Below are 20,007 nucleotides of genomic sequence, written 5' to 3' on the forward strand. Positions count from 1 at the left end.
GGGTCAGGAAAGCATGTGGGGAAGATCCTGAGGGAGAAACGTCAAGAGTTTGTGCTGAAACAGCCATAAACTCTGTGTTTTTTGAAAAACGTGGCTAAAGGCAGCATACAGCGTCTTCAATAGTGCCAGAAAAGGTTTCCCTGCGGGGAGACAGTGTTCTCCACTTGCCCTCCTTTCTTGTTCCCTTTTCCCACAAGAGCCAGAATAGAAATTGTTAAGACTCTAAGGAGCTGATATTTAAGGTGCCACAAGAATCCTGTTTATTTTTCTTCCCCTCATTTTCGACCAGTGTTGCTCTCAGGCTGGCTTCAAACTTTTCCTGTCACAAAAATTCCAAATTTATCTTTGGTTTCCTTCTAAATGGCTGCCAACTCAGGATTGGAAAATACCTTTAGATTTGGGGGCCAGTGTCCGGGGAGTAGGGTTGCCAACCTCCAGGTGGAGACTGGAGACCTTCCATAATGGCTACTGATCTCCAGGCTATAGAGACCTTTTCCCCTGGAGAAAATGGATGCTTTGGGGGATGGACTCTATAGCACTGTACTCCATTGAGGTCCCTGTATTCCTCTGGCTCCATCCCCAAATCTCCAGGAGTTTCCCAGGCTGCAGCTGGCAACCCTACCCCCATCCCCAGTCAATGCCTGGGGGACCTAGCAACCCAACTGGGGAGGGATTTCTGGTTCTCCTAGACTCCATTTTATATCAGAGTCCGACCTGAAGCTGCCATTTCCTTCAGAAGAGCTGAGCTCCGTATTTGCAAGATATGTTGAATTCTGAGAGATCTCTAGGCTCTACCTGGAAGTTGTAGGAAAAACACCATTAGCCAAACTCAAATAATTAATGAACCTTATTGTCTTTGTAGTAATTCAATCAGAGAATTATTATTTCGTATATTTGCTCATGTAAAAACAATAAAGTTCATTAATCAGTTGAGTTTATTAAGGCTTGGTTCACTGTGGATTCCCCTCCTCCCCGTTTTCCATTGCATTTAGCTTACACCGTGGTTCCTTATTTGGACTTGTAATCTACCTGGAGGCTGGCAAACCTATCAATAGCGTTGCCAATTTTTCATATGGGTACTTTTAACTGTACCTTAATTACAGAAGGACTTATGAGTCACAAAATAATGCTTATCTACATGCATAATTTCTTATCTGTCTGCCTGTTGTCTGGCTGGCTGGCTAGCTAGCTAGGCTTTTAAAAACATAATTTCGATGCAAGAAGAAATTTTGTCTCCAGAGTCAAATATTTACTAATGCAATTGTATTGTTCACATTTCACAGAAATAACACGTTAGGAAAGAAGTGACAATATGGCAACCGCACAGAAGCAACGAAATTCTTTGGTACGTGTCCATTCCTTGGCAGTTATTTATTCTGCGCTCAGATTTTATAGCCATTCTATTTATTATATTCATATCCTGGTTTTCAGACCATTGTCTCCCAAAGCAGCTCTCATCCATCAAGAGAGACAGGCTTGCAAGCTTAAAAAGACAAGGAGGAATGGCAGAGGAAGGAGCTAAACTTGTCAGCCTTTCTCTCAGATAAGGGCCAGGCTCCACCTCTGCAGCTCTCACTTGGATTCAAAGCAGTGCCACAATTATGTAGCCCTTGGCTCTCTGGATGGCAACAGAACCTGGGGGTCCTTTGCCCTTCGTTTGACAGCTGGACACAGACCCGGCTCAAGATGCCCATTGCCTCCTGCTACAAGAATGAAAGAACAGTGATGCTGGATTAGACTGATGGGCCATAGGGTTGCCAAGTCCAATTCAAGAAATATCTGGGGACTTTGGGGGTGGAGCCAGGAGACTTTGGGGGTGGAGCCAGGAGACATTGGTGGCAGAGCCAGGAGCAAGGGTGTGATAAGCAAAATTGAACTCCAAAGGGAGTTCTGGCCATCACATTTAAAGGGACAGCACACCTTTTGAAATGCCTTCCTTCCATAGGAAATAATGAAGAATAGGGGCACCTTCTTTTGGGGCTCGTAGAATTGGACCCCCTGGTCCAATCCTTTTGAAACTTGGGGGGTATTTTGGGGAGAGGCACTAGATGCTATACTGAAAATTTGGTGCCTCTACCTCCAAAAACAGCTCCCCCAGAGCCCCTGATACCCGCAGATCAATTCCCCATCATTCCCTATGGGAATTGTTCATGGAGGTGCATAAGAGCTGTGGGGGTGGGACTTCCCCCGCCGGCCAGCTGGCTGGGGGAGGGGGGAAGCCTGTAAAACCAGGGGATCCCCCGCTGGGACCTGGGGATTGGGAAGCCTAATGGGCCACCTTGTCCAGTATCCTGTTTCACTCAATGGCCGTGGATCAGATGCTGAGAGAAGGCTCACAAGCAGGCCAAAAGCCACCCTGGGCCCGCCACAATCCCCATTGTTACTCCCCATTACTGCCTCTGAACATGGAGGTTCCATTTAGTTATCGAAGCTACCCCCAGTCCCAGTATCAGAGGACATAGGTTCACTACGTGAGGAAAGGGTCTCTTCTGCACCCCTGCATGTCAAATCCCAGACCAGGGGTGGCCAGACTGTGGCTCGGGAGCCACATGTGGCTCTTTCACACATATCGTGTGGCTCTCGAAGCCCCCGCTGCTCCATTGGCCAACTTGGAGAAGGCGTTTGTCTCCTTAAATTGCTTCTCTGGAGAATGGAGAATTTAAAGTTGCTTTCTTTCCACCTCTCCCTCCCCATCTATCTCCCTTCCTTCCTTCTTTCCTTTCTTCTCTCAAACATCTGATGTTCATGTCTTGCGGCTCTCAAACATCGAACATTTATTTTATGCGGCACTTAGGTTAAGCAAGTTTGACCATCTCTGTCCCAGACAATGGCAACACCACAAGGACTTGACTGAGAGCTGGCTGCTTGTAGCACAGTTTCTGGAGACGATGCCTGTTGTCTCCTGCACGACTGCTGGTTCGGATTCAGCTGAGCTGTGGTTGGTTTATGGGTACCCTCCTGACTGTGCTATTGAGACAGCCACTTGGTGGAGAAATTGGCCGTAGTTGAGCAGACAGCTCTCCTTGGGGTCGCTTCTTCTCTACAGCCAGGCTCGTTTTCCTCTTGTGATGGTGTTTTTCCAGGGAAGAAGAAAAGACAACTTCTGTCCTGTGTCAGTCATTTGCTCTGCTTTATATGATGCATTTGAAATTATGGCAAATTGAGGTGAGAAGAATCGGACAGTGTGAAATGGCATTTTGCTTAAGACAAGCTGGTCGATCCTGGCTGTGGATCTGGTCTGTCAATAGCAGCGTTTCCCCTTTGGCCCCAGAACTTATCAGCCTCCTCTTAACAAAACTATTTTGCTTCATTACATATTACAGGCAGTGTTCCCTCTAAGCTGAGTTGAGCGTGAGCCCGCTCACAGATTTTTAGCCTGCAGCTCACACATTTTCGTCTTAGCTCAGGAAGGATGACCCCAGAGCACAATAATTTATGCAGTGGCTCACAAAGTAGAATTTTTGCTCACAGAACTCTGCAGCTTAGAGGGAACACTGATTGCAGGTGGTTTTCATTAACATGGAGAATGGCAAACAACACTTGAGGAGCAAGCCTAATTAGGTCTACTCAGAAGCAAGCCCTACTTTACTCATAGGGACTTATTTCCAGGTTTTTAGGGACAAACTGCATGTATTCGATAATATTAAATACAATTCCTTTTCTGAAACTTCTGGTCTCAAACAGAAAAAGAAGTTGAACCGCTTGCAAAGATGTGAGATGTGGGTTTGGATTTGGACACGCCACTGCTTGTTTACTGATCTTTTGACATTTTATTCCATCCCATTGTTCCGTTGTCTCAGGCTCCACGGGGACTAGAATAATTTATTTTAAATTAAAGCCAGCGACATCAAAACTGTGTGTATGTTGTACTGCGTCAGAAGGTTGCACTGCAGTTGTAAGTCAGTCTTCCTGCGCAGCAGATATAGGGCTTTTTTTGTAGCAGGAACTCTTTTGCATATTAGGCCACACCCTCCAGAGGTAGCCAATCCTCTTAGAGTTTACAGTAGGCCCTGTACTAAGAACCCTCTAAGCTTTTGAAGGATTGGCTACATCAAGGGTATGCGGCCTAATATGCAAAGGTGTTCCTGCTACAGAAAAATCCCAGAGAACCACTGTTCTGTTGTTCAGGCATGCAGAATACCAATAATGATTTTTTAAGTGTGGCATTGATAAATTCAGCCTTACTTCTTAGAGTCACCATGAATGTTTCATGCATTTGTCAGTTTTTATCGTCTTAATTTTACTAATGCAAGCATGTTGAGCTAACATAAAAAAAAAAATCACGCTCACGGAAACGACCTGTTCTCCTGGAAGATGAATTATTCCTTCTTTTCATTTTAGAGCGCCATGATATTCCCTAACAAGATATCAACTGAGCAGCAATCGCTGGTATTAGTGAAGAGACTGCTGGCAATAGCTGTATCTTGCATTACTTATCTAAGAGGGATCTTTCCAGAATATGCATATGGAACAAGATATCTAGATGGTAATGATGGTTTCCAGGGGTCATTTTGTAGAAAAATAGCTGGTGGAGCTCATCCATCCAGATTGTTGGAATACACCGTCTATATGATTACAAAAAGATGGTTCTGAGGTGTTATACTCTACTGAGATCCCTGCACTTCTCAGGCTCTTGGCCCAACAGCCAGGAATCTCCCAGTCTGGAGTTGGCAACCGTAGGTCTTTAGAAAAATCTGGAAAAATAATACTCAAAAAAGTATTTGTGTATAAGATTGAATTTTAACTGCTTAAAAGCTCAACCAGTTTCGATCAACAAAACGTCATCATTTTCTGGATGAACAGACATAAGAAATAAATTTCCCATGAACAATTTTATCCCACGTAGTAGATCTGATTCCCAGAGTTTGTTTGTTTGTTTGTTCTGCTTGTGTCTTTTAAGATCTCTGCGTGAAAATACTGAAGGAAGACAAAAACTGCCCAAGCTCTGGTCAGCTAGTGAAATGGTACGTGCCTTGCAATTTTTTAATGGTGCCTAGGGCCCCTTAAATGTTTCTGGTAGCTCTGAGCCTTGTGTAGACAGGGGAGGGTGATCTAAAAGTCCAATCACATGTATCCTGAAATAAAAAGCAAATTATACTTATTATGCAAACATGAATCCAATTGCCAAGCCCATTACAAAGAATGGTCAAGACAGTGTGCGTTTGCAATAAAAAAGGCCAAACGCTATGCTGGGAATTATTAGGAAGGGAATTGAAAACAAATCAGCCAGTATCATAATGCCCCTGTATAAATCGACGGTGCCGTCTCATTTGGAGTACTGTGTGCAGTTCTGGTCGCCGCACCTCAAAAAGGATATTATAGCATTGGAGAAAGTCCAGAAAAGGGCAACTAGAATGATTAAACGGCTGGAGCACTTTCCCTATGAAGAAAGGTTGAAACGCTTGGGACTCTTTAGCTTGGAGAAACGTTGACTGCGGGGTGACATGATAGAGGTTTACAAAATTATGCATGGGATGGAGAAAGTAGAGAAAGAAGTACTTTTCTCCCTTTCTCACAATACAAGAACTCGTGGGCATTCGATGAAATTGCTGAGCAGTTGGGTTAGAAAGGATAAAAGGAAGTACTTCTTCACCCACAGGAGGTGGTGGCGGCCACAAGCATGGCCACCTTCAAGAGGGGTTTAGATAAAAATATGGAGCACAGGTCCATCAGTGGCTATTAGCCGCAGTGTGTGTGTATATATAATTTTTTTTGCCACTGTGTGACACAGAGTGTTGGACTGGATGGGCCATTGGCCTGATCCAACATGGCTTCTCTTATGTTCTTATGTTCTAAATAATAATGCTAACAATCACGTTCCATGAATAAGAACATTCCATGAATGGATGCTGATGAGTGTTTTGGTCTTAAAATTAAGTCCAGAAATTTGCATGAGGCAGCAATTGTCAGGCTGAGCCTGCGATGATTTCTTTCTTTCTTCTTAACTATGTTAATAGATCCAAGCGGGCAGCCGTGTTGGTCTGAAGCAGTTGAACAAAGCAGGAGTCAAGTGGCACCTTTAAGACCAACCCATTTTTATTTAGAACGTAAGCTTTCGTGTGCTTTTAAGCATCGGACGAGGAATCCAGCACAGGGAGCAAAGCCAAACATAGCTGAGCAGAGCCGCACATAGCTCTCCAGGGGAACTGATCTCCATAGTCTCTTAGAATCATAACTGATCTTCAGAGATCTCCAAGCCCCACCTGCCTACCAGCTCTGTACGGCTCTGCTCAACTCTGTATGGCTTTGCTCACTGTGCTGGATTCCTCGTCTGATGAAGTGTGGTTAAGAGCACATGAAAGCTGACGTTCTAAATAAAAACGGGTTGGTCTTAAAGGTGAACTTGACTCCTGCTTTGTTTAACTATGTTAAGTTTTGTTTCTTGAGTGCTTGCCTGTAACTATATGTTATTAAGTGCGTGCAGGAGGGAGATGGAAGGCAGAAACCTCGTTACCCACATATCATTGTCGTAACAATCTTGGAAACTTTATGGAAGGTTGTAGTGTATCATTTTGGCAGATCGCTTGTTCTATATGTTTTATTATTTCACTGTTTTAAATTGTCTAAATTGATGTATTTTTAAAGCCATTGTTGTAAATTGATGTATTTTAAAGCCAAACTTCGTTAGATTTTATATGTTGTGAGCTGCCCTGAACTGCTTTGGCGGGAAGGGCGGGATATAAATTGAAACAAACTGAAACTGAAACCGAAACTTATCTAGTTGTTTGCTTACCCGCCCTGAGCCTTCCTTGGCGGGGATGGACAGGATATAAATCCCATCAATCAATCAATAAAATACATTGTTATAACAATGGGCTAGTTTGGCCTGGAAATGCAACTGCAATCTTGGAGGTGAGAAGCCTTGGGAGATGCCTCATGCCTTGCAGGGTCAATATTATTATTATTATTATTAGTTTATTTATATTCCGCCCATTCCCCCATTGGGGGCTCAGAGCGGAGTACAGCAAAAAGAAATAAAAATCACAACGAAATCATCATAAAACCAATTACAGCATTCCTCAAAGTGCAGCGAGACGACCTGACAGCAAGGTGGTGTAGCACAAAATGGTACCGCAACAGAGCATCACAGTACAGTAGTGCAGCAGGCCAGCGGAGCAGTAGGGGGGAGGCCAACCGATCGATGAATAGATGCCCGCTGCCACATCCAAAGACCTCACGGAACAGCTCCGTTTTGCGGGCCCTACGAAAGGCCGGCTTCGTTCGGCCTCCCAAGATCGGTAGGGCCCGGATCTCCATAGGGAGCTGATTCCACAAGGTTGGGGCCAGGACTTTCTCAGTCCTGGCCCCCGTAGAGGCAAGACGGGCATCTCTTGGGCTGGGGACTATCAGAAGATCTTGGGAGGCCAAACGAAGCAACCTCCAGGGCGTATATGGGAGGTATGTTGAGCCTCTATAGGAACCGCGGCTTTTTTTGAGCAGAAACGCACAGGAACGCAGTTCTGGCAGGCTTCGTGTCAGAGGGTGTGGCTTAATGTTCAAATGAGTCCCTGCTGAGCCTTTTCTTTAAAAAGCCTGTGTGAAACAATGGTGGTGTCAGGGGGTGTGGCCTAATATGCAGATGAGTTCCATCTGGATTCCCCCCCCCCCACACACACACACAAAAGGCCCTCATGGAAACCAACAAATGCAGGGGGTGGGCCTAGTGTTAGCACCCATGTTTTGATGTGTATCATTGTAGCCTCTTTGCCTATTGAGTTTTTCCTGGCAATGGCTTTCTAGCAGAAAGTTATGTCTTGTATCTGACTTTAATAAATCCTAAGCATATTCATATGAGCATGGATTTGTGGAGTCAATGACTGGCAGGACCTTACAGCAATAGTGCTTTCTTTTTACAGGATGTTAGGATGCTACGACGCACTGCAGAAAAGATATGTAAGTTGGATACAGTATTTTTTTCTACAATGAGCCCCTGTGAACATAGACCAAGGGTGGCCAAAGTGCGGCTTGGGAGCTGAGCCACATGTGGCTCTTTCACACATATTGTGTGCCTCCAGAAGTCCCCACCACCCCGTCGGCTGACTTGGAGAAGGCATTTCTCTCTTTAAATTACTTCTCCAAGCCAAGCCAGCCAGCGGCTTAAAGATTGCATTTAAAGTTGCTTTCTTTCCACCTCTCCCTCCCTCCATTTCCCTTTCCTCCCTCCCTGCCTCCCTCCTTCCTGTGTTGTGGCTCGCAAACATCTGACATTTATTCTATGTGGATCTTCTGTTAATCAAGTTTGGCCCTCCTGACATAGACTAAGCCGGGGGTGTACTTGTTAAAGACAGTAAACAATACCTTTATTTTCTAATTATGTTTTTAATTTTCTTTATTTCAATCAGCTCAGGTTGATCGTCTTAGCGGTAAGTTTTTAAAAGAGAATGTCATCTATCAAAACAAATCAGTATTGATTCTGCCATATTTTACTATGAGTTGTCCTAATTATATTATTCATCTTTACGCACAGGTCTACACCAATCTGGAGGACCCTCAGGTATGTGTAAGATAATGTTGCATTCATAGATTTTTTAATTACACACCCTTCGTATTGGATTGAAACATACACTAAAACTTTTATGAAGACGTGCGTAAGAACATAAGAAGATCCCTGCTGGATCAGACCAGAGGTCCCTCTAGTCCAGGATACTGTCTCACACCGTGGCTAGAAGTTACTAATTTAATTTAATTTAATTTTTCAATTTATACCGCGCCCTACTATGGAGGTCCAACAACAGGGGAGAGAGGCCGAGACCTTCCCCTGACGTTACCTCTGACACAGGTGTTCAGAGGTTTATTGCCTCTGAACATGGAGGTTCCTTTCAGTCACCGTAGCTAGTAACCACTGATAGACCTTGCTTTGCCTAACCTGCCTATTCCCCTTTTAACGCTGTCTATGCCTGGGTCCATCACTACATCCTCTGGCAATAGGGCTGCCAAGCCCCCGGTCCGGGTGGGAGATTCCACATTGGACCTGCGGGGTGAACCTCCCCCTGCGTCGCTGGCGCAATGTTGTCACCCGGAAGTGATGTCATCAAAATGGCGGCACCCGTGCAGGGCCGCTCTAGGCTTTTCTGGGGAAACTCTATAGTTTTCCCAGACGTTCTAGCCATTTGGGAGGTAAAACTCTATGGTACCAATAGGCACCATAGAGTTTTAACCTCCCAAATAGCTAGAGTGTCCAGGAAAACCATCGAGTTTTCCCGGAAACATCTAGAGCAACCCCGCACGGGCTGCACCATTTTTGATGACGTCACTTCCTGGTGATGTCATCTCATTGTGTGCATCGCACATGTGACTGGAAGGGCTGTCCTATAGAGGATGGTGTGGAATTCTGTGGCCCCAGAAGGTAGGAGCAGAACTAATGGGTTGAAATTAAACCAAAAGATTTTCTGGCTTAACATTAGGAAGAACTTCCTGACAGTTAGAGCAGTTCCTCAGTGGAACAGGCTTCCTCCTCGGGAGGTGGTGGGCTCTCCTTCCTTGGAGGTTTTTCAGCAGAGGCTAGATGACCTTCAGACAGCAATGAGGATCCTGTGAATTTAGGAGGAGGTGTTTGTGAGAGTTTCCTGCATTGTGCAGAGGATTGGACTAGATGACCCTGGAGGTCTCTTCCAACTCTAGGATTCTATGATTCCTTGGGGGTTTCTAAACAGAGGCTTAGATGTCCATCTGACAGCAATGAGGATCCTGTGAATTTAGGGGGAGGTGTTTGTGGGTTTCCTGCATGGTGCAGGGGGTTGGACTAGATGACCCTGGAGGTCCCTTCCAACTCTAGGATTCCTGACCATGAGAGCGGTTCCTCAGTGGAACAGGCTTCCTCCTTGGGAGGTGGTGGGCTCTCCTTCCTTGGAGGTTTTTCAACAGAGGCTAGATGGCCATCTGACAGCAATGAGGATCCTGTGAATTTAGGGGGAGGTGTTTGTGAGTTTCCTGCATTGTGCAGGGGGTTGGACTAGATGACCCTGGAGGTCCCTTCCAAATCTGTGATTCTATGAACTTCCTGACCATTAGAGTGGTTCCTCAGTGGAACAGGCTTCCTCAGGAGGTTGTGGGCTCTCCTTCCTTGGAGGTTTTTCAACAGAGGCTAGATGGCCATCTGACAGCGAAGAAGATCCTGTGAATTTAGGGGGAAGTGTTTGTGAGTTTCCTGCCTTGTGCAAGGGGTTGGACTAGAGGACCCTGGAGGTCCCAACTCTATGATTTTATATGCAATGTACAAGTTTATTTATTTATTTCGGTGGCTTTCTCTTCCGCCCTTTCCCATAAGGGCTCAGGGCAGATTCCAACACATCACACAATTAAAAACCAACAGTACATCCACAGATAAATAAAACAATTAAACAGTTAAGACATTTAAAAGTTAAAATTTAAGAGAGTTGAGCCAATAGCTCCATTTAAGTGCAAATCAAGGCAGTGTGGAAAAAGTAGACACCTAACCTAGGTGTCCAGAAATGCCAGTTACGTCGGCCCGATCTCCTCCAGTCCAGATGGTATTCCCTGTTCAGATGGTAGTCAGTGTCAGTGTGGGGAGACCAGTTAGATGGTGTGACTTATTAAGGACGCCCGCCTGGCGGAACAGCTCCATCTTACAGGCCCTCCAGAATGGTAACAATCTGGGAGGGCCCGAATCTCCAGAGGGAGCTGATTCCACCAGGTTGGGGCCAGGGCTGAAAAAGCCTTGGCCCTGGTCGGAGCGAGGCGGACGTCCTTTGGGCCAGGGGTGGTCAGAAGATGTTGGGAGGCCGAGTGCAACAACCTCCGGGGCTCATATGGGAAGAGGTGGTCCCTCAGGTATGCTGGTCCCAGGCCGCGCAAGGCTTTAAACGTCAGTACTAACATCTTGAAGTGGATCCGGTACTCATTTGGTAGCCAGTGCAGAAAGTTTTTGCTTTCTCAGACCTTTTGCCTCCCTGGGAATACCATCACTTTGTTAATTGCTCGTAAGAAAGGAATCTTAATGCAGAAGTCGGTATGTTCCATTAACATCTTGCTGTTCTCTTTACTTGGGATCAAGCAGACCACAGTCTTCTGACCCAGACCTGCGTTCCGCAACACACACAGTGATAAAGTAACCAGCCACAAGGTGTCACCATGGATCTATGTGATGCGATAATATTAAAAAGCATTAATTTCGGAACCTCGAATAACCAAATCATCAGTGCTTGAATCCAGAGTCTCGTGTTCTCCTGTTTGCATGGGATTATTCCATGCGGTTTATCCAAGGATCCGTCTTCGGCATGGAAGAGAATGTGAAAGCAGAGTTTCCCTGTCGGTCAAGTGAATTGTTCAGGCAACCATTAAAGCAGATGGCTAGCTCAGGGGTGGCCAAAGTGTGACTCTTTCACACGTATTGTGTGGCTCTTGAAACCCCCACCACCCTGTCAGCCAGCTTGGAGAAGACATTTGTCTCTTTAAATCACTTCACCAAGCCAGTCAGCAGCTTGGAGAATGCATTTAAAGAGTTATTTTCTTTCTACCTCTCCCTCCACCCCATCTATTTATTTTCTTTCTCTCTTTCTTTCTTTCTTTCTTTCTTTCTTTCTTTCTTTCTTTCTTTCTTTCTTTCTTTCTTTCTTTTTTTTCTTTCTTTCTTTCTTTCTTTCTTTCTTTTTCTTTCTTTCCTCCTCCCCTCCCCTCCTCTCTCCTTCCCTCCCTCCCTCCCTCCCTTCCTTCCTTCCTTCCTTCCTTCCTTCCTTCCTTCCTTCCTTCCTTCCTTCCTTCTTCCTTCCTTCCTTCCTTCCTTCCTTCCTCCCTCCCTCCCTCCCTCCCCTCCCTCCCTCCCTCCCTCCCTCCCTCCCTTCCTTCCTTCCTTCCTTCCTTCCTTCCTTCCTTCCTTCCTTCCTTCCTTCCTTCCTTCCTTCCTTCCTTCCTTCCTTCCTTCCTTCCTTCTCTCAAACATCTTGCGTTTACATCTTGAAGTTCTGAAACATCTGATGTTTATTCTATGTGGCTCTTATGTTAAGCAAGTTTGGCCACTACTGGGCTAGCTTGAGTTGTAAATCTATGCTCGAGCAGACTGGTAGCAACCATCCCAGATTGGCTGTCCTGAGGTCCCAGCCCAGTGCTTGCAGTGTTAATTGCTTGTTCAGCCAACATTTAAAGACAAAGGGTTCAGGTTCAATCCATTCCAATAACAGCAGTGCATTTTTCTCCCAGCACAAGGGGATTTCCTGTACCATAAGAAACTCGTCAGAATGGACACTCAGCCGGCAACCCATTTAAAAAACAGACCTTTGATATTATTTCTTGGACATCACAAAATAAAACCTTTGTTTTGCATTCTTTTGGAATTTCCTAACGTTCATATTAGTTACATCACTACTTTTGTGTTTTGTGTTTAGACAATTACAGAATGCTACCAGTTTAAATTCAAGTACACCGACAAAGGACCAGAGATGGATTTTGTAAGGTATGTCCTCTCGTTTTTTTCTACGGTCACTCGGCAGTTTAGGAGACATTTCTCTAGCCGCCTCTTCCGGTAAGACTGAAGTGAAAAATGTGTTCTTTGCTTCTAGGAATGGAGTGTTAACACAGCCCTATTCACCAAGGGAACATTACTAGTCTCCTTTTTGTGGTGATATCGTACATGTTCAGCAACACTCTGAATTGCTCTAGCTGCATTTTAAGAGAAGGCATAATAGAAGCAGTAGAGGAAACGCTATCAAATATTTCTGTGGATGCTTAAGAGTCTAACAGCCCTCAGAAACGTATACCTACGGATTTCCTTTGCAAATGTGGGGGGGAATTGTCCATGAAGATATGAACATATGAAGCTGCCTTATACTGAATCAGACCCTCCTGGGTCCATCAAAGTCAGTATTGTCTACTCAGACTGGCAGCGGCTCTCCAGGGTCTCAAGCTAAGGTTTTTCACACCTATTTGCCTGGACCCTTTTAGTTGGAGATGCCGGGGATTTAAATACTTTTAAAGACCAAGGAAGCTCTTTTCTTAGCGAATGTCAGCGCTGTTTCTTTTTCTACTGGGATTTGTCTCAGGACATAGGGAGGAGTCATGGCTCAGTGGCAGAGCATCTGCTTGGCATGAATGTCCCAGATTCAACCCCAGCCATTTCCAGTTAGAAAGACCAGGCAGTAGGTGCTTGCAATACGGTGTGTCAGAGACCCTGGAGAGCTGCTGCCAATCTGATTAGACAATACTGACCACAATGGAGAAAGAAGAGGAAGAAGAAGAATTGCAGATTTATACCCCGCCCTTCTCTCTGAATCTGAGAGACTCAGAGCAGCTTACAATCTCCTTTATCTTCCTCCCCCACAACAGACACCCTGTGATGTGAGTGGGGCTGAGAGGGCTCTCACAGCAGTTGCCCTTTCAAGGACAACCTCTGCCAGAGCTATGGCTAACCCAAGGCTATTCCAGCAGGTGCAAGTGGGGACTCAAACCCGGTACTCCCAGATAAGAGTCTCTGTACTTCACCACTACACCAAACTGGCTCTCTTCAGTATCTGCTTCAGTGTAAGGCAGCTTTATATATATTCACGTGTGTTCATGAATAGCAGATACCTGGTCCCAGATTAAATAAAGCTCCTTTGCTAGGGGTTGTACCTGGAAAGTCAGTGCCTTGCTTTCTGCATATCTTCCATTGGTTTTTTTTACAGTTGTCCTTACCTTTCCCTGAAGCTTTGCTAGGGATTGGGGTTTTTTGTTTGTTTGTTTTTGCTTATGTAGGCCATCTTGGTTTCTAGGATGTCTATGTGAAACATCAGATTAACATTTTCTGAGAGAACATCCACACTTGGAGAGCCAGTTTGGAGTAGCGTTTAAGTCTGTGGACTCTTATCTCGGAGAACTAGGTTTGATTCCCCACTCCTCCTAGGGTTGCCAAGTCCAATTAAAGAAATATCTGGGGACTTTGGGGGTGGAGCCAGGAGACTTTGGGGGTGGAGCCAGGAGACCTTAAGGGTGGAGCCAAGATCAAGGCTGTGACAAGCATAATTGAACTCCAAAAGGAGTTCTGGCCATCACATTTAAAGGGACGGCACACCTTTTCAATTCCTTCCTTCCATAGGAAATAATGAAGGATAGGGGCACCTTCTTTTGGGGTTCATAGAATTGGACCCCCTGGTCTAATCTTTTTGAAACCTGGGGGATATTTTGAGGACAGGCACTATATGCTATACTGAAAATTTGGTGCCTCTACCCCCAAAAACAGCCCCCCAGAGCCCCAGATACCCGCGGATCAATTCTCCATTATTTTCTATGGGAATAATAGAGTTCCCAGCACACATTTCCCCCCCCCACCCGCATTCTGGCGACCATGAAGCGGAGGGAGGGCCTCCAAACCGGCGGATCCCTTGCCCCCACCTGGGGATTGGCAACCCTAACTCCTCCCCTTGCAGCTGCTGATGTGACCTTGAGTTAGCCACAAGGTCCTCAAAACTGTTCTGCTCAAGAGCAGTTATGGGAGAGCTCTCTCAGCTCCACCTACCTCACAGGATGTCTGTTGTGGGGAGCGGAGGTAGGGCTGCCAAAGTCCCAGGCCAGGTGGGGGTTCTCCCGCCCTGGAGGTTCCCAACTCGCTGGCCCACATCAGGCTGGTGGGGGGATCCTCCCCTGACGGCGCCGGAGCGATGACATTACGCAGAAGTGACATCATCATGCCAGCAACGTCACGTGTCAGCCCCTCTAGGAGAATCCGGGAGAACTCTGGTTTTCCTGGACACTCTAGCAATTTGGGAGGAAAACTCTATGGTACCATAGAGGCTGTGGGAGACGGCCGCAGGGGACTTGGCGACTTGGGGAGGGATGGTGGCTCAGTGGTAGAGCATCTGCTTGGGAAGCAGAAGGTCCTAGGTTCAATCCCTGGCGTCTCCAAAAAAGGGTCCAGGCAAATAGGTGTGAAAAACCTCAGCTTGAGACCGTGGAGATCTGCTGCCAGTCTGAGAAGACAATACTGACTTTGATGGACCAAGGGTCTGATTCAGTGTAAGGCAGCTTCATATATTCATATTCTAAGGGGAGGAGAAGGGAAAGAAGAAGATGAAGATATTGGATTTATATCCCGCCTTCCACTCCGAAGAGTCTCAGAGCGGCTCACAATCTCTTTTACCTTCCTCCCCCACAACAGACACCCTGTGAGGTGGGTGGGGCTGGAGAGGGCTCTCCCAGCAGCTGCCCTTTCAAGGACAACTCCTATGAGAGCTATGGCTGACCCAAGGCCATGCTAGCAGGTGCAAGTGGAGGAGTGAGGAATCAGACCCGGTTCTCCCAGATAAGAGAGCTATGGCTGACCCAAGACTATGCTAGCAGGTGCAAGTGGAGGATTGGGGAATCAAACCCAGTTCTCACAGATAAGAGTCCGCGCACTTAACCACTACACCAAACTGGCTCTCCAAGGAAAGGAGATAGTAAGCTGCTCTGAAACTCCTTTGGGCAGTAAAGGGTGGGGTATAAATCCAATCTCTTCTCTTCTCTCTAGTACAAATAGGAGAACGTTACCTGGATGGAGCTAGAGCAAAGTCAGCGGACAGAGCTTAGGGTGTGTGGCTAATCAGTTCCACCTGGGGTTGCCAACAATCTGGAAGAAAAAGTGTCCAAACCCTCCCCCCTTAATAGAGGCTTTATGGGATGTTATTTAAGAACATAAGAGTCTTGCTGGATCAGACCAGTGAAGGTCCATCTAGTCCAGCATCCCGTCTCAGGCAGTGGCCAGCCAGTGGACAGCCAACAACAGGGCAGTGAGGCTGAGGCCTTCCCCTGAGAAGAATATAGGAAGAGCCCTGTTGGATCAGGCCTATAGTTCTTCTAGTCCCGCCTCCTGTCTCACAAAGCGGCCCACCAATTCATCTCGAGGGCCAACAACAGGGCAGAGAGGCCGAGGCACTGGGATTCACGAGTTCTTGTATTGTGAGAAAGGGAGAAAAGGACTTCTTTCTCTACTTTCTCCATCCCGTGCATAATCTTGTAAACCTCTCTTGTGTTAGCCCACAGTCGACGTTTCTCCAAGAGCCCCAAGCGTTTTAACCTTTCTTATAGGGAAAGTGTTCCAAACCTTTAATCATTCTAGTTGCCCTTTTCTGGACTTTCCCCAATGCTGTAATATCCTTTTTGAGGTGCAGTGACCATCAATGGATGTTTTGTGCTTTTCTAGTAAACACCAGGGGGACAATTCCAACATCACGTGCGCAGATACAAAGAAAGCAAGCATCCTGCTGCTAAGGAAGATTTATGTTCTGATGCAAAATTTGGGCCCGCTGCCTGATAATGTCTGTCTGACAATGAAACTCTTCTATTACGATGAAGGTATAATTCCAAGTCTCAATTCTGTTGTATTTATTTATTTATTTATTTATTTTATTCCACTTATATCCCCCCTCCCCGCCAAAGCGGGCTCAGGGAGGCTCACGCAGACTTGCATGTGCATGATTCTAGTACAGCATTAAAACCATAAAACAGAATAAAATAGACATAAAGTACATAATAGGCTTCCCAATCCCCAGGTCCCAGCGGGGGATCCCCCGGGTTTACAGGCTTCCCCCCTCCCCCAGCCAGCTGGTCGGTGGGGGAAGCCCCGCCCCCACAGCCATTATGCACCTCCAGGAACGATTCCCATAGGGAATGATGGGGAATTGATCCGTGGGTATCGGGGACTCTGGGGGGGCTGTTTTTTGAGGTAGAGGTGCCAAATTTTCAGTATAGCATCTAGTGCCTCTCCCCAAAATACCCCCCAAGTTTCAAAAGTATTGGACCAGGGGGTCCAATTCTACGAGCCCCAAAAGGAGGTGACCCTATCCTTCATTATTTTCTATGGAAGGAAGGCATTTTAAAAGGTGTGCTGTCCCTTTAAATGTGATGGCCAGAACTCCCTTGGAGTTCAATTCTGCTTGTCACACCCTTGCTCCTGGCTCCGCCCCAATATCTCCTGGCTCCACCCCCAAAGTCTCCTGGCCCCACCCCCAAAGTCCCCAGATATTTCTTGAATTGGACTTGGCAACCCTAGTAAAGTGTCAAGTGAAAGTCAACTGAAAGTGTCAAGACAGTGTGCGTTTGCAATAAAAAAGGCCAATGCCATGCTGGGAATTATTAGGAAGGGAATTGAAAACAAATCAGCCAGTATCATAATGCCCCTGTATAAATCGATGGTGCGGTCTCATTTGGAGTACTGTGTGCAGTTCTGGTCGCCGCACCTCAAAAAGGATATTATAGCTTTAGAGAAGGTGCAGAGAAGGGCAACTAGAATGATTAAAGGGCTGGAGCACTTTCCCTATGAAGAAAGGTTGAAACACTTGGGACTCTTTAGCTTGGAGAAACGTCGACTGCGGGGTGACATGATAGAGGTTTACAAGATAATGCATGGAATGGAGAAAGTAGAGAAAGAAGTACTTTTCTCCCTTTCTCACAATACAAGAACTCGTGGGCATTCGATGAAATTGCTGAGCAGACAGGTTAAGACGGATAAAAGGAAGTACTTCTTCACCCAAAGGGTGATTAACATGTGGAATTCACTGCCACAGGAGGTGGTGGCGGCCACAAGTATAGCCACCTTCAAGAGGGGTTTAGATAAAAATATGGAGCACAGGTCCATCAGTGGCTATTAGCCACAGTGTATGGAGCACAGGTCCATCAGTGGCTATTAGCCACAGTGTATGGAGCACAGGTCCATCAGTGGCTATTAGCCACAGTGTATGTGTGTATATAACATTTTTTGCCACTGTGTGACACAGAGTGTTGGACTTGATGGGCCGTTGGCCTGATCCAACATGGCTTCTCTTATGTTCTTATGTTCTTAGTACATAATGTTTCAGTGGCACGATCTCACATTTCCCAATTTTATAGTTCTCTGCATAGCAGATCTTAAGTTATCCTCTCTGCAACTGCTATACAGCAATTTGCTGCTGGTGGTTCACATGTTGCTATAAACTGCCGTGGCCAACAGCCTAGTTCCCAAATGCCTGGCGGAAGAGTGCCATCTTACAGGCCCTGCAGAACTGTATGAGCTCTCGCAGGGCCCTGACTTCTTCCGGCAACTCCTTCCACCAGCTTGGGGCCACTACAGAGAAGGCCCTGGCTCTAGTTGACATGAGCCCGGCCTCCTTAGGGCTGGGGATTGGAAGCAGATTTTGTGATCCAAACCGAAGTGCTCTTTGGGGAACGTGTGGGGAAAGGTGGTCCCTCACGTATGCAGGCCCCTGGCCATATAGGGCGTTAAAGGTAAGTAGGATTGCCAATCCCCAGGTGGGGGCAGGGGATCCCCTGGTTTGGAGACCCTCCCACCGCTTCAGGGTCATCAGAAAGTGGGAGGAGGGGAGGGAAATGTCTGCTGGGAACTGGGATTTATTTCCATAGAAAATCATGGAGAATTGATCCGCGGGTATCTGGGGCTCTGGGCGGGCTGTTGTTTGAGGTAGAGGCACCAAATTTTCAGTATAGCATCTAGTGTCTCTCCCCGAAATACCCCCCAAGTTTCAAAAAGATTGGACCAGGGGGTCCAATTCTATGAGCCCCAAAAGAAGGTGCCCCTATCCTTCATTATTTCCTATGGAAGGAAGACATTTACAAAGGTGTACAGTCCCTTTAAATGTGATGTCTAGAACTCCCTTGGAGTTCAATCATGCTTGTCACACCCTTGTTCCTGGCTCCGCCCCGATGTCTCCTGGCTCCGCCCCCAAAGTCTCCTGGCTCCACCCCCAAAGTCCCCAGATATTTCTTGAATTGGACTTGGTAACCCTACGGGGGACCCCCGAATTTGTGGCTTACTCCCCCGCTCTCCAAAAATCCGGGGGGGGGGGTAGGGTTGCCAAGTCCAATTCAAGAAATATCTGGGGACTTTGGGGGTGGAGCCAGGAGACTTTGGGGGCGGAGCCAGGAGCAAGGCTGTGACAAGCATAAATGAACTCCAAGGGAGTTCTGGCCATCACATTTAAAGGGACTGCACACCTTTTAAATGCCTTCCCTCCATTGGAAATAATGAAGGATAGGGGCACCTTCTTTTGGGGCTCATAGAATTGGACCCCCTGGTCCAATCTTTTTGAAACTTGGGAGGTATTTTGGGTAGAGGCACTAGGTGCTATACAGAAAATTTGGCACCTCTACCTCAAAAAACAGCCCCCCCCCAGAGCCCCTGACACTCGCAGATCAATTCCCCATCATTCCCTATGGGAATCGTTCCTGGAGGTGCATAATGGCTGTGGGGGTGGAGCTTCCCCCGCTGGCCAGCTGGCTGGGGGAGGGGGGAAGCCTGTAAAACCAGGGGATCCCCCGCTGGGACCTGGGGATTGGGAAGCCTAGGGGGGGGGAGATGCGTGTAGGCATCATGTAGTTGTAGAGCTCCAGATCCGTTTGTAAAATGTGTGCCTTTAAGGCTGCGCAGGAAACAGGAAGGGCTTCATTGGAAAGGGTCAGTAATAGTTTCTGTGGAGAACGGCCACTCCCTTTTGTTTTGCTTTCGTTTTCACAGCAAGTAGAGTTCTGCAGGAAGAAGATCTAGTAAGTATTTGTGTATGAGAGAGAGGGAGGGGGCAGGGGATTCCCTGGTTTGGAGGCCCTCCCCCCCTTTAGAAAGCGTGGGGGGGGAGGGAAATGTCTACTGGGCACTGTATTATTCCCTATGGAGAACGATTCCCATAGGGAATAATAGGGAATTCATCTGTTGGTATTGGGGGCTCTGGGGGGGCTATTTTTTGAGGTAGAGGCACCAAATTTTTAGTATAGCATCTAGTGCCTCTCCCCAAAATACCCCCCAAGTTTCAAAATGATTGGACCAGAGGGTCCAATTCTATGAGCCCCAAAAGATGGTGCCCCTATCCTTAATTATTTCCTATGGAAGAAAGGCATTAAAAAAGGTGTGCTGTGCCTTTAAATGTGATGGCCAGAACTCCCTTGGAGTTCAATTATGCTTGTCACACCCTTGTTCCTGGCTCCACCCCAATGTCTCCTGGCTCCACCCCCAAAGTCTCCTGGCTCTGCCCCCAAAGTCCCCAGATTTTTCTTTAATTGGACTTGGCAACCCTAGGAGGAGTGGGGAATCAAACCCGGTTCTCCCAGATAAGA

The 20,007-nt window shown here is 46.7% G+C and overlaps 1 protein-coding gene across 1 annotated transcript in view; it reads left to right on the forward strand.

Annotated features, from left to right (window-relative positions):
* The first annotated feature begins 1,228 nt into the window (after positions 1-1,228).
* LOC132588904 (HORMA domain-containing protein 1-like) overlaps positions 1,229-20,007 on the forward strand; it is a 41,275-nt gene continuing 22,496 nt past the window's right edge. Inside the window, exons 1-8 of the mRNA XM_060261368.1 lie at positions 1,229-1,345; positions 4,342-4,486; positions 4,901-4,964; positions 7,857-7,893; positions 8,343-8,363; positions 8,468-8,494; positions 12,342-12,409; positions 16,109-16,260. Coding sequence (XP_060117351.1) covers positions 1,313-1,345; positions 4,342-4,486; positions 4,901-4,964; positions 7,857-7,893; positions 8,343-8,363; positions 8,468-8,494; positions 12,342-12,409; positions 16,109-16,260 — 547 coding nt within the window. The 5' untranslated portion in view covers positions 1,229-1,312. The remainder of the gene's footprint in view (positions 1,346-4,341; positions 4,487-4,900; positions 4,965-7,856; positions 7,894-8,342; positions 8,364-8,467; positions 8,495-12,341; positions 12,410-16,108; positions 16,261-20,007) is intronic.

Source organism: Heteronotia binoei, chromosome 1, assembly GCF_032191835.1.
Source record: "Heteronotia binoei isolate CCM8104 ecotype False Entrance Well chromosome 1, APGP_CSIRO_Hbin_v1, whole genome shotgun sequence".
In the NCBI taxonomy this organism is placed as follows: domain Eukaryota; kingdom Metazoa; phylum Chordata; class Lepidosauria; order Squamata; family Gekkonidae; genus Heteronotia; species Heteronotia binoei.